The 26,411-nt window shown below is 49.1% G+C and overlaps 1 protein-coding gene across 3 annotated transcripts in view; it reads left to right on the forward strand.

Annotated features, from left to right (window-relative positions):
- Positions 1 to 26,411, forward strand: part of ITK (IL2 inducible T cell kinase) — a 296,941-nt gene that overhangs the window by 186,668 nt on the left and 83,862 nt on the right. For all 3 annotated transcript variants that reach the window (XM_069199642.1, XM_069199643.1, XM_069199641.1), the window contains one exon: positions 8,959 to 9,024. In XM_069199642.1, coding sequence (XP_069055743.1) covers positions 8,959 to 9,024 — 66 coding nt within the window. The remainder of the gene's footprint in view (positions 1 to 8,958; positions 9,025 to 26,411) is intronic.

Raw genomic sequence — 26,411 nt, forward strand, 5'->3', positions numbered from 1 at the left:
ACTATGACCCCTGCAAAGTTTCTACTCCCGGTTGGAAGCAAGGCTGCTCACTCAGATGGACTTGTTCATGGATGGGTTGCTTTGACCTTTTGATGACATAATGGACACCGTGGGGCTTCCCCCCATTGGGTCTCTCCTGTACTCTGCCTTACCACACCAGTTTTCCCTGCTCTGGAGCAGAACCCCCACTGTCTCTTGTATTACAGACCTGCTGACACATGGTCGGGCCAGCAGGGTGGTGATGTGTCTTTATAGTGCGATACAACATATGAAAGTGCAACACCTGCGTACCTTGAAAGGTCAGTGGGAGGCTGATATAGGTCAAGAATTGACAGACACCCTGTGGAAACACTGTCTATCCATGGTCAAGAATTTCACCCTCAATACACTCCTCAAACTCATTCAGTTTAATTATCTACACCAAACATACCTGACCCCAGTTCGGTTAACCTGCATGTACCCAGGTGCCAATCATATGTGCCCGAAATGCACAGAAATGGACATGGATATCTATCACATAGTGTGGGTATACCTGGCAACTGTAGTGTGCTGGGAGGCCGTGACAACACACTTAACAAGATAGTGGGCAGGCAGATATCCACAAAGGCCATACTTTGCCTGTTAGGAATGAAGAAATGCACAAATCCACCAAAAAGATGCATAGATTTCCAGACCTCGCCATCACCCTTGGCAAAAGGCACATAAGGATGACATAGAAATCTTCCCTGGTACCCCACTTATGACCTGGCTTAGGGAACTGAAGAGAGGAATATATGCTGAACTGGATGCTCTGGCCGAGAACACTCACAGTAACGCAAGGGCCACACAGCCAGTGCAATGAGAGGAGTATCTGAAGGCTGTTGAGGCCAAATCAGACACAGACCGCCTTAACTCAAGCCAGATAAAATGTGTTCTTAATGCAGCCCAGAGTTGACAGAGTACTGGCACATCTCAGTTATTTACATACGCAACCTTGACACGTGCCATGTATCTACCCCCACCCACAAATAGATTATCCTCGGTGGTGAGAGGCATAGATAACCCTTCTCTTTTCACTGGATATCCCTGTGGTGGTTATGGGTACTTTGGATGTTTTTTTTTTTTTTATATGTTCTCTGTTATGTTGGTTAACTTGTAAACCTCCTTAGAGTTCCCTCTCTTTGGGTATTTATTGCAATATTTTGCAGCGTATTTTGCATTGGGACAAAAAGTTGTTGCCTCTGTACTGAATATATATGTTGTATTGGAGAGCTATTGTACAGTTGCTCAAACCCAGTAAAGAACTATTGAGTAAAGCAAAGAAACAAAACGTTGTTTTCCCTTCCGCCACTTGAAATTGCCACAGCTCCTTCTGATCTCTGGGCAGACCAGTCTAAGACATTGTCATAACAAGATTAAAATCCCCTCCTATCAGACCCGCGTTATTAGGTGATTATAAAATCGTGGTTAGCACCTCCCTCAAAAAATTTGCTTGGTCTATATTGAGCGCATACATTTTGGCTATTGTGAATGAGAAAGCACCCCATATGAATCTTAATGTCAATCCCGGCTTTCTCTTCCATATATTTCTCCTGAAATATGCTGGAAAAAGTGCTTGCTAGGTGGGTGGCAATTCGTTGTTCCCTCTTGGGGCCCAAGGTTGGGAAATACATTGAGAGCCATTGGTAATTCACCCTAACCAGTCCTTTTCGAACAAGTGCATTTCTTGCAATAAACAGATATCAGCCTCAGTGTCAAGAAGCATGGACAGCACTGCCAGTCTCCTGGCTCTTGGCTGACCCATTTAGGCCTCTGGCCTACAGTTAAAGCTAGTGATTTTCAATGCGAACATGCCTTTGTCTTGAAAGTCTTGCCTCCTAGTCATTTCCCTTTCCCACAGTACCTCACTGTATCTATCCCTTTGTGTTGTGTAGTGAGTGTTACCAGGCATTTTAGTGGGTTCAGTTACCCCTTTATTCAGTGTAGTGTCTCAGAGATCACCCCCCAAAACATAGAACCCCTCATACCTTTCTCAACTTTAAAACCCAACCTGTGAAATATAACTGGCACACTTACACAGAACCCAGCCTGGAATCAAAGGGCCCATTTTTTGTTAATTAGCACCCCACTAGAAGTCTTACCCCACACCCGAAGCGACCACTTAATACCCGCTTCCTTCTATGAAAATACCCTCCTCAGCAAGAAAGAATCCTGGAATCAGAGGTCCCACTTTTGTTAATTAGCAACCCACTGGAGGTCTCACCCCCATAACTGAAGCAACCACCTAATATCCGCCCCCCATGCCATGAAAATACCCTCCTCTGCAAGAAAGAATCATCTCTGTACTTTCATAAGGTTGAATCATCAGCTAAAAGTTTCAATGAATGTTCTCAGGTGATTTTTCCATTTTCTCCTGTTAACATCTTTATGACTTGCCTCCTGTCTTCTACTATGGTGTTGTCATTGAGTTTCAAGTCTTTCCTGGTGTAGGGAATCGTCTTCCAGCAGCTGCTCCTTAAGGCCTTTCATATATACATTTGTAGAGAATGGGAGGATTCAAAGTGCATGTGAGGTGTCTTCCGTTAATTACAAAACAGAGTTGATGCAACTCGTCCTCCCGTGTGAAAAGCAAATGAAAAGGATGACCTCCTTTGTATCTTACATTATTGGGTCTCATAAGTGTGTAATTGGATGGAAGTTTTATCTTATGTAGAGCATAACAATGGTTGAGTTTTGATAAGAAGATAGTTTATTTTCCTCAAACTATATTGGTCCATGTGTTCTGTTGGCTTCCGGTAATTCCTCCATAGTCTGAAATCGTTCATTCTTACTTTATTCTTTCTCTAGGGGTTTTCTATGTCCTCAACTTGTCCCTGTGGCTCAGTGTTTTGATCTCTAAGGCATAGGAGTTCATGCCTCAGTGTCTCCACCTCTTTTTCTCTGGTATAATCTGTGTCTTCCAGTGAGAAGACACATTTCCCCATGTCTATGATTTCATGCTTGACCTCCTCGAGAGCCTTAATTAAATTGGCTCATAGTGTTTTGAGATGTCTCTTCGAAAGAGGCCCTCTATTAAGGATCTGGTTATGGGAGGCTTTTTTGTGAGGTCTGTTTCTGAGATTCAAAGTGGGGGAAGAGGCATGTTTGTTCTTTGTAGGTGGTTCCCTCTTTGTGATTGATGTTGTAGACAACATCTCTTTAAGTGTATGTCCATTTTGTGTTTCCTGGATCTCTTTAAGTGTTTGTTCTTTGATGTGTTTCCCAGAGACCATTGTAGCTCCCGGACTGTCCATGTCTGAAAAGCAGCAGTGGGGCACAAATGTTCTGCTTCCACCTTGTTCTCTCACCTGAAGGGTTGGGGCAGGGCTCCAAAATCTCAATTTCATTCCACTCTTCCTTCCCAGTCTTCTCTCGATCCAGGGAGGCTCCTCTGTTCACCGTTTTCAGTTTGTAGGTGCTGTTTTGGAAATGTCTACTGTGGGGGTCCTCCAAGTTATCTGTAGTTGAGTTAAGGGAGTAGCTTGAACCAACTGCAAGCTAAACCAGAACTCCCCAGCTAACTGCAGGGTTCATAGGTTCAAATCAGCAACAGGTTAAAGACATGACTTGACCCAAGTGAGTGTTGAAGATGGCCAACTACAGGGCTCAAAAGACCTATAAGACTAATTAAACAGTAAAGAACTGGGTCTGGCTGGCTAGACTAAATGATACTAGGCCACCTGCAGGGTAAACAGATGGATTCAGATCATATAGGTTAGATAGAGACATCATGAGAGCATTAACAGGAACAGGAGAATATCTTCAACCACCAAGACAGAGTAGAGATCATCTCAGAACAACCACAGGAGAAAGAATGGAACTCAGACAAACCTCTTACACCCCCATAATTGAATGAGGGTAATTCTGACCACTGGCAAAGTAAAATGTTGAGTACACCACGTTAAGAACATCTGAGTGCAATCCCACTTTGGTCGGCCCAACTGCACACCTCCGGTTCTTAGCTCCCTTAACTTCTCCCAGTGGCTGGGGCAGAGGATGGAAAGTCTGGCTATGGTAGACAGCCCCTGCTATAACTATCTCCCTCTGGCTCCTCAACGCCATGTGAGACATGCTCCTGATTGCACAAGGCTTGGCTTTCCTCAGTCCATACCAAGTATAGGTACTAGGTTAGTGAAACAGTCTTCAGTCCAATGCCTAGGCCCTTTAGCTCTCACCCCTTTGTTTCCACAGGGGCTCAACACGGAGAAGCGAGGTACCATCATTATGCTTAATGTCCCAAAGTTATCAGAAGGGCAAGATTCACTAATCAATAAAAACATCCACTAGCTTTGCACTGAGAGGAAATGCTTGTTTGTCATTCATCAGGACATTGTTGGAGCAAAATGTATTCCATCTCCATTAGGTGGAGCAGACACTGTTAGATTTGCCCTGGGCTCTCCTAGCTCCCAAGAGCTGCGATTTCCAATTCCAGTATTGTCTAAGATCTGCCTGAAACTCAATGCACCCTGTACCTCAGCTGCGAATAATAGGATTCAATCAGAGCCCACAGGCACCGTTTCACCTGAGGTATGACATCCAGTTTCTCCAGGGGATCCATGCACATCTTTCCCTATTCCAAGCCTTCAAATTAAAACCTGGAACATTCTGTCATGGAAAATTGCTGGCCTTAATTCGGCATTGGCCGATCCGGACTGGGAAGTTTTTATCCACTCATTTGATCTTTGCATGTGTCAGTAAACCTGGGTGAGTACAGCCAGTGCACAGATTTGGGTATACACCTTTTTTCTGCCCAGCCATCTCTCAGGGTAGCGGGCAGCATGCAGGTGGTTTAATTATATGGATCAAGAATTTGCTAGCTTCTACTGTCACTAGGCTTGACCCTAATTCCCTAGACCTTTTGGGGTTGTCACTTGCCAGGGGTGGTTCTTCCTAGCACTTTTTCAATGTTTATAGTACACCAAATGGGGCAAACAGATCATCTGGCATTCTCAAAACTCTAAAGGATGTCATTGACTCCCTCCCTCATAATAACTAGGTAGTTGTGCTGTTGACTTCAATGTAACATTTGAACCCTGCATCTCTAGTTTTCTTAATATAGCGGAGAAAGAAGATGTAGCCTGGGGTGTCCATCAGTTGGACTTGGAACCTGTTAAAAGGTGCACAGTGCCCGACAACCGGCTGATGGGCCTAGCTCTTCGACTTGACCTCAAAGCATGCAATGGCAGGTCCATCTCCGATCGTAATGGTGCCTTCACTTTTAAGCATCTACAGCAAAAGTCCTACATTTATTATATATTTTTATCTTTAGAGTTATGCCCTTTCCTTATAGACATGATGGTGGTCGAGCGCCATGATACTAACTATAACGCCCTTAATTTGACCTTTAAGGAGTTTGGGCCTCTAGTCCATCAGCACGTATCTCCAAGTTACCGGGAGATTTGGCCCTCTTGAACAACAAGGGGGCCCTAAAATGGGAGTCTGTCTATACGGACCCGAAGATGCTGGCTTTTATCTATAGGTAGGTTGCTGACACCCTGGAATTACTGACTTCCAGTTGTTTGTGTGCTCCTGATTTTTACTCTGGTTTCTAACTCCCAAGAAAGACTGTTTAGCTCCCTTCAAAGTCTTTTAAGTAAGAATGGCAGCAAGGTTACTAAACCCCATTCTTGCTGCCTGTGGTTTGATAAACATTGTAGGAAGGCAAGATCTTCTCTTATACAGACGCTAAAAGCAGGGAATAGAATTGACATCCCTAGTTTTAGGAAAACCTATAACGATGCATTGTCGCAGGCTTAATTGACATGGGAAAGTAAGGTCTGAGAAGACCTGGTAATAGTTGCTAGGGCAGGGGATAGTAAATCATTTTGGGGTATAGTGGCCTATGGCAGGTTTTATGTTACTGCTTGGATAGTTTATATCCTAGGACCCAAGACCTGGGTGAACCATTTCCAGAAGGCCTATGCAGCTAAGCCTACTTCCACATGCAGTGATACTGAAGTACTCTTCACTCTTGTAGGTAGAGAAAACACTTTGTTGAGTGTTTTATCAAAGATATATTGGAGGCAATAAAGCTGATTCCTCTTCATAAAGGTCCTGGCCCGATTCCATCCCTGAGGACCTGTTCCAATTGTAACCTCACATTTGAGCCGCCTATTTCTTCTACTGTTTTGTTCCATCTTGGAACATGGCCTGATCTTGGCTCTTGACAGTCTGCTGGGATTGTCCCAATATTTAAAAAAGAAGTAAATAGATCCCGGGAATTACAGGTCCATCAGCCTGATTGAAACATCCCAGAAGCTATTCTCCTGACTTATTCTAAGGAAATTGACAGAGTGGATTCGGGAGTATACTATCCTTTCAGATATGAAGGTGGGATTTAGGAGCAGGGTCACTACAGTTGACCCAAATAAACAACAGTCGAATTCAATGAACAACAGCCGACACGTGTTTCTTCATCAAGACTTCTTTAAGGCATATGCTAGCAATCCATATAAGATTTTAGAAAAGATGTAATATTCCCGACTGTGGGGAGACGCAAGGTATTAAGTTGTCTGCAGAATTAATAAGTAAATCCAGTAAACACGGCCATGGTAAGCCGTATTGGGTTGGGGCCGCGTAGTGCAAAGTGGTATGTGCGCAGGTCCTGTTTTCTTAAATATTATTTTGATCGCAAGCATATGCCTTGAGAAGTCTTGATGATGAAACACATGTCGGCTGTTGTTCATTTGATTCTGCAGTTGTTTTTTGGATTCCTGGTGCCTTGGATGAATAAAATTTCAACTGTATACAGACGCGTACTTGGAACATTTGACTGATATATTGTACTAAGAAACTGACTTTATGGACTATTGTGGTGTGCCTGGGTAAACCATTATCTATTTCTCCATGTTGATTGATTCCTCAGTTGACAAAACTACACCCAAGGTGGTTGGGTGTTGCACCAGTTTGACACCTTCAGAGTACTATATGTGATCTTTTGATATTATTTTCCAAGTACATTATATACATATATAGGAAGTGCGAACCTGTATTCTCTCTATAGTACATTACTACTGTTGTACATTACTACTGTTAACCAAATATTATGGTTTTGTAGCACATATTGGAATACTGTAACACTAGAAAAAGGCTACTCATATATTGTCTTTGTCGATTTAATATCAGTCTTTGATTCTAGTCTGAAAGCTAAGTTGTGGGAGATTGTGAGCAAATGGGTGTTCCTGAAAACATCTTGTCTGTTCTAGCTAGGTTGCATACTTCCAACACTGCCCGTGTTAGATATAGGAATAATTGAGAACCCACAAAGCCCTTCAAGATCATGAATGGTGTCCGCCAGTGGTGTGTGCAATGATGTACTTAAGAAGCTTTGCTACCTGAACTCCTAAATTGGGTAGTTATAAAATCTCCTCGCTGCTCTTCGCAGACAACACGCTCTTCATTTAAAAAACTCTATGTGGCCTGCTAGCTGTAGTTGATCGCTTCTTGAGTTTCTACAGTGCCCGGGGCCTCAAACTTAATATTAAAAAACAACATTTATGATCTTCAATCCTTATAAAGTGGGAATGGCGAATATTTTGGTGCAGGGCGTGCCCTTGGATTAAGTCCAGGAGTTTGTGTATCTTGGTGTATGTTTAACGCATAAGATGAGTTGGTCCACGCACATTGACAAGAGTTCATTTACACTGTTGCAAGAATCAGGTGTGTAAAAAAGTCCAGGCCTCTTCCCTTGCCTCAACAGTGGAGATCTACAATGCAAAATCCTCAGTTATGTATGGTGCTGAACTCTCGGGTTATGTGAGGGCCGATGACCACTCCAAGGCTGAAAACAAATTTGTTCGGATTCTCCTCAATCTCCCAGAAAGTTCTCCTCTCCTTCCCCAAATTATGGACATTGTTATCTGCCAGATTAACCTTAGTGTGATGCCCTGACCCATTAAGTTTTGGCATAGGCTTGGGTCCACAGATGATTTGGACTCATTTAGAGCCGCGATTAGGGTGCTTTTAAGAACCTAGGGTTGTGAGAAGATCCCTTGATTTGCACACTCTAAATCGATGCTTTATGAGATTGGCTAGCCATGTCTTTGGGACACCCCAGTTCAAGCTATGTCAGTCTCTCACACCTCAGTCACAGAATGCTTAAAGGAGCATCTTTGGCTGCAAGAACTGTTAACTGACCTGTTATTAGACATCAAGATTACCCCCCTCCCATATGAATCGCTGCTTGATATTGCTCCGAGATGTATCCCTCTACGACATTATTTAAAATGGAGGTATGAGGTCTTCCCCGTGAACACTCCTTGTGCCAAATGGGGTGGGAAATATTGCAGTACCAGCAAGTACCTCTTCTGCACTTCAGTTGACGAAACTTGACACCACTTTGCTTTTTTCTGTCCCGCTTATGAGCACCCTTGTAAAAAATGGCTTATACCCATGTGCAAGCTCTAGGGATGGACCTAGTTTGTCCCTGTATTACATATATTATGGACTGACACGAGAGAACTGGTTGTTACTGAGGTGACTAAACTCCTACACCCTGCTTTGCTTATTCACAATTGTATCGCCCATAGTTGATGGTATGATACGCGTTTAACAGTACTGGTTGATCAGCACAATCTTATATTATGTTTTTTTTTGTTGCGTTTGCATCTCATTTTTTACCTGATCATTGCCACTAGTTTACAAATTTTATCATGAACGTATGAGCTCATGGATTTTGTGGAACTCATCATTGTCTGCATATTTAATGAGCCCCAAGATGTTTTTTTAATCTAATTTACCCTATGTTATTATATTTATTATTTTTCTTATAGCGACGTCGCTAGCACTTTGCATGTGATTGTTGGCATCATGCATTATATGTATTATGCTATAGCGTTGCTTTTATTTTGTATCTCTGTTTTTACTGTGTTTTATGGATTCATTTATCCAAAATAAAAACTAATCATAAAAACAAATATATAAACATGGTCTTTTTTGCAGGCATGAGGGCTACGCACCAAGTAGCTACCTTGTGGAGAAGAACCCCAAAAATCTGCACACATATGAGTAAGTGAATGCTCTAGAAAATCCTCCCGTAATACTATTTTCAGTATACTGAATAATTCACTCATCATTAATTGTTCAGGCATGTTACTGAAGTTTGTATAAAAACTGAGTATAGTTATATGGCGTATCACAATTTATATATTGAATTATTACTGTTGTATTTTATAGCGCAGATACACAATTTTGGTGTTTTACTAAGGTTTGGTATGAAGTAGGGGATCCAGCTCAGAAGGAGCCCACAGCCTTCCTTTCTTCTACGTTTCACTGACGGGCTACTGAGAGGGGATGTAGACTGGTGAATTAGAAGGATGTTAGACTTCCAGGCTGATCTTGGTCCATCTGGTAGTGAGGGGCACAGGTGAAATCATGCAAAATACCGCCACGTTCCTTTAACAGGTGCCTTACTCCCACAAGCACGATGCTTAACAACCACAAAAAACATCCGATCAATTCACTCCTGCCCTCTTCTCACTCAAATGGCTACCCACTAATGCATGTTGCTCCCTCAAACTGCATGACTCACCTACAATGCCCTAAAGTTAGTTCCTCCCATGTACCACAAAAACTCAAAAGATTAAAGAGCTCTCAAAAAACGTATGGGCAAAGAGCAAACCTGTTCTTGACATCCCCATATTAAAAAAAAACAACTTTTCCTAGGCGCTTCTTCAGCAGCTCACCTAAAATCTGTAACACCCTCTTCACACGCATCAGAAATGCTCCCTTGTTACCTGGGTACAAAAACACCAAAGGCCCTCTTAACTGACGTCTAGATGAATCCTAGATTTAAAAACTGGACTGGACTTCTGTATCACTGTTTTTTGTTCCACTTTCCCCCATAAAAATGTTAACACTGCTGTAATCAAACTACCTAAAACTCTGATTGCCCTTATGCTGTTGTTTCTATCATCTACATTTTCTCCCTAATTAGAATGATTCTCGTGCTATAAATGCCATGTAAAAATTCTACACCCACCATTAGTTTGCCCCCCACCTTCTGCACCCTCGTTTATCCTTGGTGTAGATTTTTTTTAATTGTATCTCCACAAACGACTATGCTAGTTCCTCTCAATGTATATATGCCTCTCTGGCCTGGTCATATCTGCCCATCTCATACAATGCATCCACTCTCCTACATGTATAAATTATCCTGAATGTATAAATGAAATTTCTATCTTCTACTAATACCTACATACATGTTAAATTTAGTGTATGGTTTGTAATTTAATTTGTTTCATTGTGTGCATCTCCATGCTACGCCTTTTTTAAAGCAACATATGAATCCCACATTCTCCTCTTAAACTATTTACTATATAGTTTCTTTTAGCCACCTATTTTAATGATAACCGGATTTTGCTGCGTTACATTGTACTTTACTGTATACTGTATTTCCATGTACCTCGTTCAGATTCACACTTTATGGAACAAAGTTACATAAAATAGGATACAATAAATAAACCGTGCACTCTTAAAAATTGATGTTGTGAAAGGTTAATTGAGCACTCCTAATGACAAAAGTACAATTGCAGGTTTGATAAACTAAAAAGTCTTCACTAGAATGCGTACAGCATGCAAGGATGTAGTAGTGGCCGTAGAACTTCGCCTTTAAAAATGAACAGAACTATAAAGAGGGTAATGTGATTGATCCTGGATGAAAAGAGTTCCTTTGTTAGGGATATTCAGATCGAAGTAACAAGTTTACAGAGCTTTTTGTGTGATGAATTATTTCTTCCAAATCTCACGTTTGTACTCTACAGTCCAGTGTTTTTCAACCACTGTTCCGCGGCACACTAGTGTGCCGCGAGATGTTGCCTGGTGTGCCGTGGGAAAAATTCGAAAGATTTAAAAAAAAAAATTAAAAATAAATTTTCGCCCACTAGGGCGGCGTGAACGGGTCGTTACGACCACGTCCACGCCAGCGCCAACCAGCTTCTCTTCAGGAAAGCCCGACGAGTCAGTTGCGAGTTCCCATGTCTCCATGGGAACGCTCCGGGCGTCGATGAGTCTACCTCGTTCTTCTTCATTGTACTCGCGTTGCTCTTAGATTTCACAAAGCGCCGGAGGAGTTGGAGTCGCTACCCACCCGGACCCCCCTCGCTCCCCTTCTTCGGGAACATTCTGCAGGCAGACGTTAAAAATGTTCCCGAATATTGCAATAAGGTGAGTCAGGAGTTAACCGATGTATGTTAACTAATAGTTATTGAATGTGAAGGTGCAGTTAAAAGAAGGCGTTCTGGTTGGGGGGCATATTTCCCGCCATATTCACACCAAGCCCTGACAGAATGGGGTAACGTGTACCATAATGCCGGTGAGAGGGCCGAATAAGACTTCCATCGGTCCGAGGTCGAGAACTCGACAACTAGTAAAACTCGGTAAAAAGAGCTGGCTCCAGAGAATGCATGTTCTGCTTTCCTACAGGTAGAAAGGCGCAATCGACATATTATATCTCGATCCATGCGAGGATGAGTGGAAAATTAAAACGTTTCAAGAAGTGTCACATGATATTAGGACGTTTATGCAACTTTTATTTTTTTCGAGAAATTAGTTAAACGAAGCAAGAAACAAAATATTTACAACTTTTTCCCGGAGCGCTACAGCGGTTTTTCAAAGTAAGGTTGCCGGACTTGAACCAGGCGTCAAAGGCCATCTGAGTCCAGGTGCCACTTCACAAAACATTTTTGCATGGCACTGTTTCATTTCTGAGCTACACAAACTTTTTCTATGGGAAAAAAAACTGTCGCACATGCGGCGCAAGGGGCTTGTAAATAAGCCCCATAGTACCCAGAATAACGACTACTCCGATATCATGAAGGTTAGTCCTTGCAGGTAAAGATATCTGTCTTCATAGATAACAATCTTCAAGGTACCTAGATGTGAAGTTAGAAACAGTACATCCATTCTTACCTATATTATCTTTTCACTACGTTGTGGTAGTCAGTTTAGGCTTACTTTCACAATAATGTGGAAGGCGAAATTTGGGATATGATATTTTTGTAGGACGATATTTTTGTCGGTAATATTTTAACATAAACTATTTGTTTCCATTTCTGCCTTTGCCTCGCATGGAAGGCGAACAGTGAGTTTCAGTAGCGTAGTAGCCAGCGTATCATAGGTCCTACTGCAAGGAAGGGAGTGCTCCCTCGTCCGCAAAGCACATGCTCTTTGAATAATTTATAAAATGCAGCGATAAGGAGCGTTCAGATGACCCTCAGGCCTCTGGGCTTCAGTGCCACTGCTCCTGCTGCACTAGTTGAAGCTACAGCCCTGAGTGTTTTTTTTTTCCACCATTCATGACTTCTGCTCTTTTGGAACAGTTTTAAACTGAAAGAATCATTTACTTGGTTGTAGATCAGAATATGTAGCAACAGCTGATATTTGGAATCCGAGCAGTGGCAGAAAGTAAATGATTATGAGGGATAGAAGGTCAGGTATATTTACGCAGGCATCTAGGAAACAGGCAAACATTCTGGCAGAGAAAAGTGGGTGAGAGATAGGCATGGACGGAGAGAGGAGGAGACAGGTTGGGCATGGACCCATATATAGGGGTCGGAGATGTAGGCTGGGGGCCATGGGCGTAGCTTCAGGGATGGGGTTGTATGGTGTTACAACCCCCCTAATAAATGTATTTTGTGATAAATAATTGGATGCAGGTACTTTCAGTTGGCTAATGTGAGACATCTGTCGGATTTCAACAGTTTTTACACACAGACAAACCCTCTGTAAAGAACGACTTCAAAAATGTTGGTTATTTCACAAAATAATGCGCTTTCTCTCATTTACTACACCTCCCAATCTGTATTCTTCTCCCTTTCCACTGCCTCTTATGTCCCTCTTGTGCACCTTACTTGTCGTGCAATGTATTTTAACATCATGTGCCAGATTTTTTTAACATTTTCTAATGGTGGTGTGCCTCGTGATTTTTTTCATGAAACAAGTGTGCCTTTGCCCAAAAAAGGTTGAAAAACACTGCTACAGTCTATCCTCATCGGCTGTCAACGAAGAGAGAAAGGAGGAGTTTCAGAGGTTTAAGTAGTTGTCTGTCACTTCTAAGTGAATGGGGACACACATAATAGAGCTAAAAGAAAGACTAAATTGATGTCAGACCCCATTTGAGGGCCACAGGGCGGGCGGAGCTACTGGGCAACAGCTATGGGGGCTGGGTTCACAGCCTCTACTGTCCAGTGTTCCGGACTAAAACGGCTATGAAAACTGGGCCAAGTACAACCCTTCAGTACTTGACTCTCAGTAGTAGCGGTGGCAAGCAGTCACAGGCTTCTCAGGGAGGTTACTGTTGGGGAGACCCAGCACTCAACACCCAGAGGTGTCATTATTATGATTGTCCAGCCCACTACTTCTCTTCATGTAGAGAAAATACTTTATTCTGCTATAAGGCACAGTACTACCCACAAGACAAAAGTTATGAGACACCCGATGAATGGGGATGAATCCAATATGCTAGTAGGTTAGTCCCCTCTCACTCCACCCACCTTCACTTGTTGTAGGTTAGGGTCTCGTGGAGTGGTAGCTAGTTCGGGTGCAGCACTTTCTCTCCCTTTGCATACAGACTCTACTGCTGGAGCAGGAAACAGTCTGTCACCCCTTCTCAGGGCAGAGGCAGCCAGAGTAGTCCTTCTGCTGTCACTCGGTGCTCACTGTAGATGTGCTGCACGTGGTCAAGTCAAGCAACAGGACAATTCTTGCTGGATGGTGCTGGCCGCTAGGCACAGCATGGGAGGCTGGCTTGTGGCAGTGGCTGTCTTCTGGGTTTCTACAGTGTCTGCAGCTGGCAGGTATTGCTGTTGCAGAAGTTCAGGCTCCTCTGATCTGGTGAGTCTTGTTGGTGGTGACAGGTTTACTTGTGCTTCCCTGGGAATCGGCGATGGTACAGCCTCATTTCTGGTGCAGGGCTACAGTGGTAACCAGTCAGTTTCAAAACACTTTGGGGCAAAGACGAGCAAGTCCTTTTGAGTGCTGAAGACTCCAGCGCCATTCCATCCAATTAGTGCTTCAGCATAGAGTGCCTTGAAGCACCAGCATTGTTCTCGGAGCGGTGTAGTCCATTTGGCACACTATGGGTCAGTGCCTGGCTAGCCATTCAGGCATTTAGCAGGGTAACCTGGTGTGACCACCAAGGGTTCATAAGAATCTTCTTCTTTGGCGAAAAGGACCTCAGTGGCACAGGTCGGTTGTGCCATCGTTACATCACCCACAATCACTTGCACACAGTAGGTGCTGCAGAATATGTCAACTGATCCGGCACACTCTGGCAAGTGCCATGGCTGCAACAATAGGGATGACAGTGGAACTGTACAAGCATGCTTCCTAAATGTTGTGGTTCCAGTGATGAGTTCTGTGACTGGCTCCCAGGCCAAAGCACAAGTCAACCTAGTTGTGACTCTCTGGTGAATGGACCACAGCACCAATAACAGCCGCTTCTGTCCACAACAGCAGTCAGCTCCTGCTACAGGGTCAGCCCGCCCCTTCTCTATCTTTCAGGCAGGACTCTTAGGGGCAGATTTAAGAGCACCTAGCACCTACTTGCATCACATTAGCGTTATTTTTTTTACGCTAATGTGGTCCAACAAGGCCAAAATTGCAGCGCAAAATTTACAAAGTGGCACAGTGCATGCATTTTGTAACCCTTTGAGCTACATTATGCCTGTGCCAGGCATAATGTATGCAAAAGGGGGCGTTCCTCCATTAGGGGGGCCGAAAAATTGCACAAAGAAATCTAAGAGATTTTTTTGCGTCATTTTTTTTTCAGCACTTTTAACGCCTGCTCAGAGTAGACATTAAAATGAGCCACACCATTGTTTACAATGGGCCTCAATAGGTTTTGCAGGATTAGAGTCAATATTGTTGACACGAATCATGCAAAGCTCCGAACTAGCTCCCTAACTACTACGCCATGGTGTGCTGTATCTTAGTTAAGGCGCCCACATGGTGGCATTAGGGGAATGTTAAGGGGCGCAAGGAAAGTGGCGCTGCACTTAGTGCAGTGCCATTTTCCTTAAATCAGGCCCTTAAGGTTTCCAGGACAAGATCATAGTTCTTTATCCAGACCAGAACTGGTCATGCCCTCTTACCTCTGGGTAGCTAGCTGCCAGGCAGACACCACTTCTAGTTATGGAGTGGGAAACTGGGTTCTTTGTGAAGCACCCTTTCCTTGATCAGAGAGAACATAGAGCTGCAACAATAAGTGTCTCAGCAGCTTCCACTCTTATAGAGTGATGGGGCGACAAGGATGTGCCTTCTCTGCCTGCCCTTTCAAAACCGGTTTGAGTCAGCTCTCTTTGTATGTGTCCTTCTCAGACTGTCTTCCAGACTTAGCCTTTGTCTTCATTGATTTTCTTGTCAGCAGGGTTGACTCCACACTGGAGCCCCCAAAACAGATGCACAAAGAGTTGTGAGCAGTCTGCATCCAACTATTAACAGCCACACCTGACACTGATCAGGAAGAGAGACAAAGAGCTTGCCTGCATATAAAGAACCCTCACACCCAGACAACAGGAACTGCAGTTCCTATTATTTACTAAATGTCAGTTGCAGGAAGACTACACATCCCTCTGTGTCAAAAAGACCTATTTGAAATGTTATGGGGAAGCCTGTCTCTTTTCTTCACACTTCATTGCCTGGGTTCTCCCACCAGTCTCAGGAATATCAGCAATACACTTCCACTGTCAAGGGGAAAAACCTCCCCTGCATCTTGTGCATGTGAACAAGCCAGTGGTTTCCAAAATTGATCAAACAAACCTCTGTCACTCTTGTTCACTCCTACACTCATATAGGGGGTCATTCTGACCTCGGCGGTAAAAGCCGCTTACCGCCGGTCAGAAGGCCGCCACAATACCGCCGCGGCCGCGGTCAGCCGCCACGGACATTCTGACCCACAACTGCAAAACCTCCGAAAATCCGCCCTCCACTGCAGTCCGCCACATCAGCGGCCAGCGGTAAACTGGAGAAGACCAAACCTCCACCGCCACGCCAACAGAAATACGCCCATCCCATTATGACCCGCAAATCGACGCGGCGGTCATTCAACCGCGGTATTCCATTGGCGGTACACACCGCCGCGGTCAAAATACACACACCTTTACAAACCCCTACCACATTGGACAATTTGAAAGGCACACACCTGAAACACATACACACACCACTCCCACACATCCAATACCATATAAAACACACACCCACATCACCCACAAACCCCTACCAACAAAAACCAGAGACGAAGGAGAGAGAGACACATCAGAGAATAGAGAGCCAGACACACAGAGGCACACCACAACATCACACACACCACATAGAAGCACAAAGCACCACACACCAACACACACATCATCACATACACCACCCCACACCTCATACACACCACCCCATGGCACCACAAAGGCACCCACGCTTTTCGGACCAAGAACTCCGGGTCATGGTGGAGGAGATCATAAGAGTGGAACCCCAGCTCTTCGGCTCACAGGTCCAGCACACCACCATAGCAAGGAAGGCGGAGCTCTGGCAGCGGATCGTGGACAGGGTCAACGCGGTGGGACAGCATCCCAGAAATCGAGAGGACATCCGCAAACGATGGAACGACCTACGGGGGAAGGTGCGTCGATGGTCTCGCGACACAACATCGCAGTGCAGAAGACTGGCGGGGGACCCCCACCCACTCCACCCGAATTCACAACATGGGAGCAAGAGGTACTAAACATCCTGCATCCTGATGGCCTCGCTGGAGTACACGGAGGAATGGACTCTGGTAAGTACAAGGCCAACCACTTCACCCCCCCCCCCCCCCCCCAGCATGCTAACCCCCACCCTCACCCCCAACCCCCCAGCCCCCAACCCTTCCTGAGAATGTCTCCCCAGCACAACCCACCCAACACCAACCCCTGCATGCCACCCCCAAACTATGGACACCCATCACCTAAGCATGACCACTGCACATACCCATCCCCCCCCCCACAAAACACCCTCACAACACCTCCCCCAAGGGAATGCCAACACTGGGGGACAAGGGCACCCATAAAACGCAAGCTAATGCACACACAGAAACAATAACCATACCCTCTTACCCCATGCAGGACCCGAACGACAACACACCGGTCAGGAGGGACCAGAAATGTCCATCCCACCCCCGGAACAGGCCCCTAGTGATGACAGCAGCTCTGTCGACCTGGAACCTGATGACCAGCCCGGACCATCGGGGACCTCTGGGCAGTCGGTTCCCCTCACCCAGACACAGGCCACTGCAGACCAACCCCCTCTGGGAACAACAGCACAGCTCCCACCCAGCGGGCCCATGCCTCTGTCTCTAGGACAGGTCAAGCAGCGGTGTGTCTACCACTACAGGGCCCCCAGGGTAACCCACCAACCCAACAACAACAGGGACCTGGGGGCAGTGGGAGTGGGCACACCGTCCAGGGGACAGAGGCCCAGGGAAACAGGGCAACTCGGAGGGCTGCTGTGCGACAGGGGGGGAGGAGAGGCCCAGGGAACCCACTCTCCAAGAGGCCCTCACCACCATCATGGCAGGCTACCACCACTCACAAGAGACGATGGCGACGGTACTGGCCAGGTTCCAGGAGATCCAGGCACAGCAGGAGCAACGCTACATGGGGTTCAGCGACCAACTCAGCAACATCTCAACCGCTATGGGGAGCATAGTCCAGGCCCTGAACCGTATAGAGGACACGTTTCGGGACCATGTGGCATCACACAGGGCCCCTGTCACTAGCCAGGAACAGGAACAGCCTACCACCTCCGCCGGCGCTAGTGGACAGGAGGCCCCACCACAACGACAGCCCACCAGAACCCCACCTCCTTCTGAACAACAACCGCCCCGCAAAAGGAGCCTGAGATAAAAAAAAACTACAGAGTAGGATGTCAAGTCCCCCGCCAGCATCACATACCCCCTGAAGTCCTCCCACTGTTCCACATTGCCACCCTGTCAAACCTTGAACTGCCCCTGCTCCATCCTGCCACAGGCATATGGACAATGCACCTGTGAGACTGAGAACTGGACTCCGCCATGGACATTACTCCACCCCCACCCATCACTGTTTCACTATCATGTACCAATATCTATGCACTAATAATAAATCACACATTGCACTGAAATCAATCAGGACTCAGCCTGTCTTATTTACAAATGTATGACACATTACATATCAATTACGTATTATTAACATTGTGAATTACACATACCGAGGTAACTTAGCATTAGTCCATGGGCCAACCAAGCCGAGGTCACGCAGTGGCTCATACAGCACAGAAAAGGGAAGGGAAAATCAAACATCATGTTTATAGTTCTGGGGGGAAATAGACAAAGTTGAGATGCAGGAGGCTTTCAGGAAATGTAAAATGGCATGGGTGATTATTACCTGTGTGCTACTGGAAATACTGTTCTATTACTCTGTCCCTGTTGTATGTGTCGTCCTCTGAGTCTTCCTCCTCTTCACTCTCCGCAGGCTCCACAGCTGCTTCAACACCACCATCTGCACCATCCTCCTGCAGGAAAGGAACCTGACGTCGCAATGCCAGATTGTGAAGCATACAGCAGGCCACGATGATGTGGCACACCTTCTTTGGTGAGTACATCAGGGATCCCCCAGTCATATGCAGGCACCTAAACCTGGCCTTCAGGAGGCCAAAGGTCCTTTCGATGATCCTCCTAGTTCGCCCATGGGCCTCATTGTACCGTTCCTCTGCCCTGGTCCGGGGATTCCTCACTGGGGTCAGTAGCCAAGGCAGGTTGGGGTAACCAGAGTCACCTATTAGCCACACACGTTGTCTCTGTAGCTGCTCCATCACATAGGGGATGCTGCTATTTCGCATCACATACGCGTCATGCACTGACCCTGGGAACTTGGCATTTACATGGGAGATGTACTGGTCAGCCAAACAGACCACCTGGACATTCATCGAATGATAGCTTTTTCTGTTTCTGTACACCTGCTCATCGTCTTTTGGGGGTACCAAAGCCACATGGGTCCCATCAATGGCACCAATGATGTTGGGGATATGTCCAAGGGCATAGAAATCACCCTTCACTGTAGGCAAGTCACCCTCCTCTGGGAAAATGATGTAGCTCCGCATGAGTTTCATCAGGGCAGACAACACTCTGCTCAAAATCTTTGAAAACATAGGCTGAGACATTCCAGATGACATGGCCACTGTGGTCTGGAATGACCCAGTTGCCAAAAAATGGAGGACTGACAAAACCTGCACCAGAGGGGGAATCCCTGTGGGTTGGCGGATGGGGGACATCAGGGCTGGCTCCAGCTGGGCACACAGTTCATGGATAGTGGCACGGTCAAGTCTGTATCGAAGTATTATATGGCGTTCTTCCATTGTCGACAGGTCCACCAGCAGTCGGTACACGCGAGGATTCGGCCTTCTCCTCGCAAGTCCCAGCGGACGGTGCCTAGGAAGGACAACATGGAGCACAGAGTCAGGCAAACCACAGGTACGTACAGACAGCTTGCACAGTTAAAGAATGGCAATGGGTTGAAAGGCGTGTATGTGTGGCAATGCAAGGCCTAGGCCTGTGTGTCGCAGTCAAAATTAAGCCATGTAGGCCCTTGAAATGGCGGCTGCCTGACCTGTGAAGTGGGACAATGGGATGTGAGGTCAATGCGCTGGCGGGGCACACCGTGGCGGTAGGCGGTCGAAGACCGTGGCGCAAAGCCGCATTGGTTAACATTGAACCCTATGGGTTTCAGGAGCCAATGACGATGTGCGCCGGCGGTCGCGGTACGCACCGCCGCGGTACGCACCGCCGCGGGCGTGACCGCCATTTCCTAGCTGATTGATCACTCGAGACCTGATCATCCACAGGAGAGGACCTATACTGCAAGTGCTGCTGTGACCTCGGCCTGGAAGTGACAATGGCTGCTGCGACTGGGGAAAGGGCCCCTGCCTTCACGTCTGAAGAGTTGGAGAAGCTCGTGGATGGGGTCCTCCCCCAGTATGCGCTACTCTACGGTCCTCCAGACCAACAAGTAAGTACACCGGGTGCACATGGAATGGGCTATGCCTGTGTGGATTGGGGTGGATGTAAGTTGGTGGGGTGGGGGGCGAATGAGGAGTGCAACGCCCGACAGATGAGAGCATGTGCCATATGGCAAAGTTGGTGGGGGGGGCCAATCACATCTAACATGCAGGTCATTGATGATTTCCTCCTTTCCACCCTGTACATGTCAAATAGGTCAGCGCCCATCAGAAGATCGAGATTTGGCGTGCCATCGCCAAGGAAGTCCGGAACTTGGGGGTCCACAACAGACGGGGCACCCACTGCCGCAAGAGGTGGGAGGACATCCGCCGCGGAACAAGGAAGACCGCAGAAACACTGCTGGGGATGGCCTCCCAACCTAGGAGGGGTGCCAGTCGCACCATGACCCCCCTGATGTCCCGGATCCTGGCGGTGGCCTACCCTGAATTGGATGGGCGCTTTAAGACATCACAGCAGACACAAGGGGGTGAGTATCAGCACATTCTCCTATCTTTCTGCGCAGTGGAGGCGTCTGGGTGGGGGAGGAGGGCTGTGGGTGACATTAGGCCAGGGCGCTTTCTGTAGTGTAGTCCTCTCCAAAAGGCATGGCCCTGTGCCCCCGGCCCCCACCTCTGTAGGGTGACAAGTACAGCCATTGAAGGTCCAGCATCTCCCATGTGCGCGTTTGACGTCTCTTGGCCTGTTGTCCTAGTCAGTAGTACTGAGTAGTGTACCCCGAATGCGCGGCTTAGTGCATTAGGCTCCTGTGTCTGTCCTCTCCGCCAACGGTGTTGACATTGCATGCACTCAACCTGGTCTTCTTTTTTCTCCCCCCACCCTTTCTCTTCATCTTCTTGTGCATGTGTGCATTAGCATCATCAGGCGGAGGAGATTTGGCATCGGAGCACGAGGGAGCTGCAGGACACAAGGCCCCGGTGGGCCCAGGAACAGACACCGAGGGCACCAGTGATCCGGAGGGCGAGGGGAGCACCACGACGGGGACCGCTGGTGAGAGCAGCGACAGCGACAGGTCCTCGGATGGGAGCTCCCTAGCGGTGGTGGCAACATCCGTGCCCCCCGCCTCTACAGGTACAGCCGCCACCCAGCGCACCAGCCCCGCCCTCCCAGCAGCCCCTCAGTCTTCGCTCCGTGCCCGTTCGCCCAGGAAGGCGCGCGTCTCCTTCGCCCCAGGCACCTCAGCCCCTGCCCCTGTTGCCCCTGCTGCCCTCAGTGCGGAGCTCATTGACCTGGTAAGGACGCTCATTGTTGGGCAGACGACCCTTTTGAATGCCATCCAGGGTGTGCAAAGGGAGGTGCAACAGAGCAATGCGTACCTGGAGGGCATTCATTCGGGTCAGGCTGCCAATCAATGAGCGTTCACTGCTCTGGCCTCAGCACTGACGGCAGCCATTGTCCCTGTTTCCAGCCTCCCTCTTCTTACTGCCTCCAGCCTTTCTCTGTCTCCTGTTCCTCAGCCTATCCCATCTACACCATCAGACCAGCCTGCACACACCTCAACACCCAAGAGCAGCTCATCCAGACACAAGCACCACAGATCCCACAAACACTCACCCAAGCAACACCCAGATGCAGACATTCCAACAGTCACAACCACCTCTGTGTCCCCCTCCTCCTCGTCTCCCTCCTCCCTCCCTGTGACGTCTACACTCACACCTGCATGCACCCCAACATCAGCCAGTGCTTCCATCACCACCTCACCCTCCAGTACAGTCCACACTCGTGCAGTCACCACCCCCACTGCCATGTACACGTCCCCTGTGTCCTCTCCCACTGTGTCTGTCACCCCCTCTTCCAAGACACACAAACTCAGGCAGCCACCCACCCAACAGACATCCACCTCACGACAGCCTACAGCACCAGCACCTTCACCCAATGACAGCACACCTGACTCTCCTACAACCACCTCCTCTTCCTCCACTCCCATCACCACTTCTCCTACCCTTTACCTTGGCCCTAAAAAACTTTTCATGGCTAATCTTGACCTCTTTCCCTCCGATGAGCTCCCCCTCCATCTGCAAAGAGTCCCAAGAGCACCGCAGCCACCACCAGCCCAGCTTCGCGTGTCACTGTTGTGCATGGGATCTGGAGTCCACCCTTTGCCAGCAGTGACACATCGATCAGCAGCAAGGACACATCCAGCCCCCCCACCCCCGGCAAGAGGACCCGCAAAAACAAGGGCCGCCGTGCGAGAACCGACAGGGCTGCCCCCAAGGAGCAATGTGCGGCCACTTCACCAGCCACACCATCTAGGGGAGGCAAGGGCCCGATAGCCCCATCAAAGGAGCGGAAGGGCAGCAGGAGCGCGGAGAAGGTGGACCCCACATGTCACATCCCAGCTGGGAAGGAGGACACTAAGGAGGCCAGGAGTCCGTCCCCGAAGGGTCCAGAAACGTCACGGTCCGAGGGCGACTGAGCAGGGAGTCCAAGCCAGGTCTGGCTCCCTTGACCTGCTGGATGAGCACCGCTGAACAGGGCCCACCGTGGAGAAGAGCACCGCTGAACAGGGCCCGCGGTGCAGAAGAGCACTGCTGAACAGGGCCCGCCGTGGAGAAGAGCACCGCTGAACAGGGCCCGCCGTGGAGAAGAGCACCGCTGAACAGGGCCCGCCGTGGAGAAGAGCACCGCTGAACAGGGCCCACTGTGGAGAAGAGCACCGCTGAACAGGGCCCGCCGTGGAGAAGAGCACCGCTGAACAGGGCCCGCCGTGGAGAAGAGCACCGCTGAACAGTGCCCGCCGTGGAGAAGAGCACCGCTGAACAGGGCCCGCCGTGGAGAAGAGCACCGCTGAACAGGGCCCGCCGTGGAGAAGAGCACCGCTGAACAGGGCCCGCCGTGAAGATAGGCACCGCTGAACAGGGCCCGCCGTGGAGAAGAGCACCGCTGAACAGGGCCCCGCGGTGCAGAAGAGCACTGCTGAAGAGGGCCCCGCCGTGAGGATAGGCACCGCTGAAGAGGGCCCCGCCGTCTCAAGCACCGCTCCGCTGGGCCCTTCATCTCAAGCACCGCTCCGCTGGGCCCTTCATCTCAAGCACCGCTCCGCTGGGCCCTTCTTCTCAAGCACCGCTCCGCTGGGCCCTTCATCTCAAGCACCGCTCCGCTGGGCCCTTCATCTCAAGCACCGCTCCGCTGGGCCCCGCCGTCTCAAGCACTGCTCCGCTGGGCCCTTCATCTCAAGCACCGCTCCGCTGGGCCCCGCCGTCTCAAGCACCGCTCCGCTGGGCCCTTCATCTCAAGCACCGCTCCGCTGGGCCCCGCCGTCTCAAGCACCGCTCCGCTGGGCCCTTCATCTCAAGCACCGCTCCGCTGGGCCCTTCATCTCAAGCACCGCTCCGCTGGGCCCTTCTTCTCAAGCACCGCTCCGCTGGGCCCCGCCGTCTCAAGCACCGCTCCGCTGGGCCCTTCATCTCAAGCACCGCTCCGCTGGGCCCCGCCGTCTCAAGCACCGCTCCGCTGGGCCCTTCATCTCAAGCACCGCTCCGCTGGGCCCTTCATCTCAAGCACCGCTCCGCTGGGCCCTTCATCTCAAGCACCGCTCCGCTGAGCCCTTCATCTCAAGCACCGCTCCGCTGGGCCCTTCTTCTCAAGCACCGCTCCGCTGGGCCCTTCTTCTCAAGCACCGCTCCGCTGGGCCCTTCATCTCAAGCACCGCTCCGCTGGGCCCCGCCGTCTCAAGCACCGCTCCGCTGGGCCCTTCATCTCAAGCACCGCTCCGCTGGGCCCTTCATCTCAAGCACCGCTCCGCTGGGCCCTTCATCTTAAGCACCGCTCCGCTGGGCCCTTCCTGTCAAGCACCGCTCCGCTGGGCCCTTCTTCTCAAGCACCGCTCCGCTGGGCCCCGCCGTCTCAAGCACCGCTCCGCTGGGCCCTTCATCTCAAGCACCGCTCTGCTGGGCCCTTCTTCTCAAGCACCGCTCCGCTGGGCCCTTCATCTCAAGCACTGCTCCGCTGGGCCCTTCATCTCAAGCACCGCTTCGCTGGGCCCTTCTTCTCAAGCACCGCTCCGCTGGGCCCTTCATCTCAAGCACCGCTCCGCTGGGACCTTCATCTCAAGCACCGCTCCGCTGGGCCCTTCATCTCAAGCACCGCTCCGCTGGGCCCTTCATCTCAAGCACCGCTCCGCTGGGCCCTTCTTCTCAAACACCGCTCCGCTGGGCACCGCCGTCTCAATCACTGTTTATGGTTCACTGTGCCCACCATGCCTCCTCCTTGACCAGTGGAGACTGTCATCCACCTGATGGACTGTGGCTTTGCACTCCCCAGGATGGTACAGTGGGCAGCCCACCCACTGTAGAGACATTGAGAGACTGTGGCTTTGCACTCCCCAGGATGGTACAGTGGACAGCCCACCCACTGTAGAGACATTGAGAGACTGTGGCTTTGCACTCCCCAGGATAGTACAGTGGGCAGCCCACCCACTGTAGAGACATTGAGAGACTGTGGCTTTGCACTCCCCAGGATGGTACAGTGGGCAGCCCACCCACTGTAGAGACATTGAGAGACTGTGGCTTTGCACTCCCCAGGATGGTACAGTGGGCATGGTGGCTCCTCGTGGATCTGGCGTCGTGGACTCATGTGGCTGTGGTGCCCCCCCCTTCCCTTCCCCCTGAGGTGCCTGTAGTTTTTACATCTGATGCCCCTGCAGTGTTCTCTCCAAAGGACTCAGGTCTCCTGTGTGGGCTTTGCCCTTGTTTCTCAAAACTTTGCCCCACGGACATGATGAATTCGTAGGATGTGCAGGACTTGTTACTTCAGTTATACACTGATGTGTATGTCATTTGTTTTCTTGTGAATATCTTTCATGGTTGTACGATAATTTTCAGGAGCTTTTTGGTACATAAATATTTATTCCAATTTTGATTATGTCCTAGCATTTTTCAGGGGTGTTTGGGTGGTGTCACTGTGACTTGTTGCTCTGCATTGGTGTGTACATAGTTGGGGGGGGGGGTCGCATATGTGTGTGCCCGTAACCTTTCGTCCTCCCCCCTCCCGTGTGTCGTAGGTGCAGTACTCACCGTTGTCGTCTGCGCCGGACTTCGTACTCGTGGTAGATGAGAAGGTAGACGAGAGCAGGTAGGATGTTTAATTCGGGTTCCATGCTGTCCTCCTTCCTCCTGGAGTGCGTAGTGGTGTGCGTTTTCCCGTTCGTAGTCTGTTTCCGCCGTGTTTTTATCGGCGGTGCTCCCGCCCCGGAAAAGGTGGCGGATTGGTGAGTTGTGATAGTGTGGGCGGTACATTGTCTGCCGCGTGGCTGTTGGCGGTGACCGCCGCGCTGTTTGTTTGTACCGACGTGGCGGGCGGAGTGTTAAAGTGGCTGTCTGTGTTGGCGGTTCCCGCCAGGGTCAGAATTCCATATTTTTTACCGCCAGCCTGTTGGCGGGTTGGCCGCCGCTTTAACACCGACCGCCAGGGTTAGAATCACCCCCATAATGTTTAATACGCTTCTTGGACACAACACACAATTCTCCATGCTCTCAGATTTCTGTGCTGGGAGTCCGGGTTCAGCATTAGCACTGAAAATTTACATGGGTGAGCCTGTAGGTTCCCACTCCTATAACATGCAAAAAGGGTGCATCATATTAAGATCACTAGAAAACACTATGGCCCTCATTACGACTCTTACGGTTGGTGGTAATTTGGGGAAAGGCACTGCCAACAGGCTGGCGGAACCTTTTCCCATATTATGTCATTGGTGGTTTGGCTTCCCTGGCACTGATAGGGGTCTCCCCCGCCCCCAGAGTCCTCCTCCACCCTCGTCCTCCCTCTCCTGCCCCCGCACATTTACACACCCACACACGCACACATATACACACATACACACACGTATACCTACATCCACCCACGCATGCACACATACATACCCACACACCGCAACACACACCAACATACTTTGGTGCACCCACGCATTCACAACAGACAACATACACGTACACTCACATTCACTCATTCACGCACTCATTCAATGCGACTCACACCCACATACACACATACAAAAACAGACACCACCCCCCACACACACACAACACCCCCACAAACGCACACAACACCCCTCAACCCCCCTTCCTGTCGGAGAACCCGACTTACCTGCTTGCAGGGGGTCCTCTGGCTGGAGACGGGACGCAGCGATGCTGTCAGCAGCAGCGTCCACCAGCAAAACACCGCCAGGCCGTATCATTGCTCAGGATACGGTAGGCGGTGTTTTGCTGGCGTGGCGCTGCTGCTGACAGCAGCGCCACCTTACTGCCGTCCGCCGCCATGACCTTCGGCGGAATTCCGTCAACGGTCATAATGCGAGTGGCCGGCTGGTAGCCACAGCGATGGTATGTTGGCAGTCGTCGCCGTGGTGGTAGACGGCAGTTACCGCCAAAGTTATAATGAGGTT

This window comes from Pleurodeles waltl, chromosome 7 (assembly GCF_031143425.1).
Source record: "Pleurodeles waltl isolate 20211129_DDA chromosome 7, aPleWal1.hap1.20221129, whole genome shotgun sequence".
Classification (NCBI taxonomy): Eukaryota; Metazoa; Chordata; class Amphibia; order Caudata; family Salamandridae; genus Pleurodeles; species Pleurodeles waltl.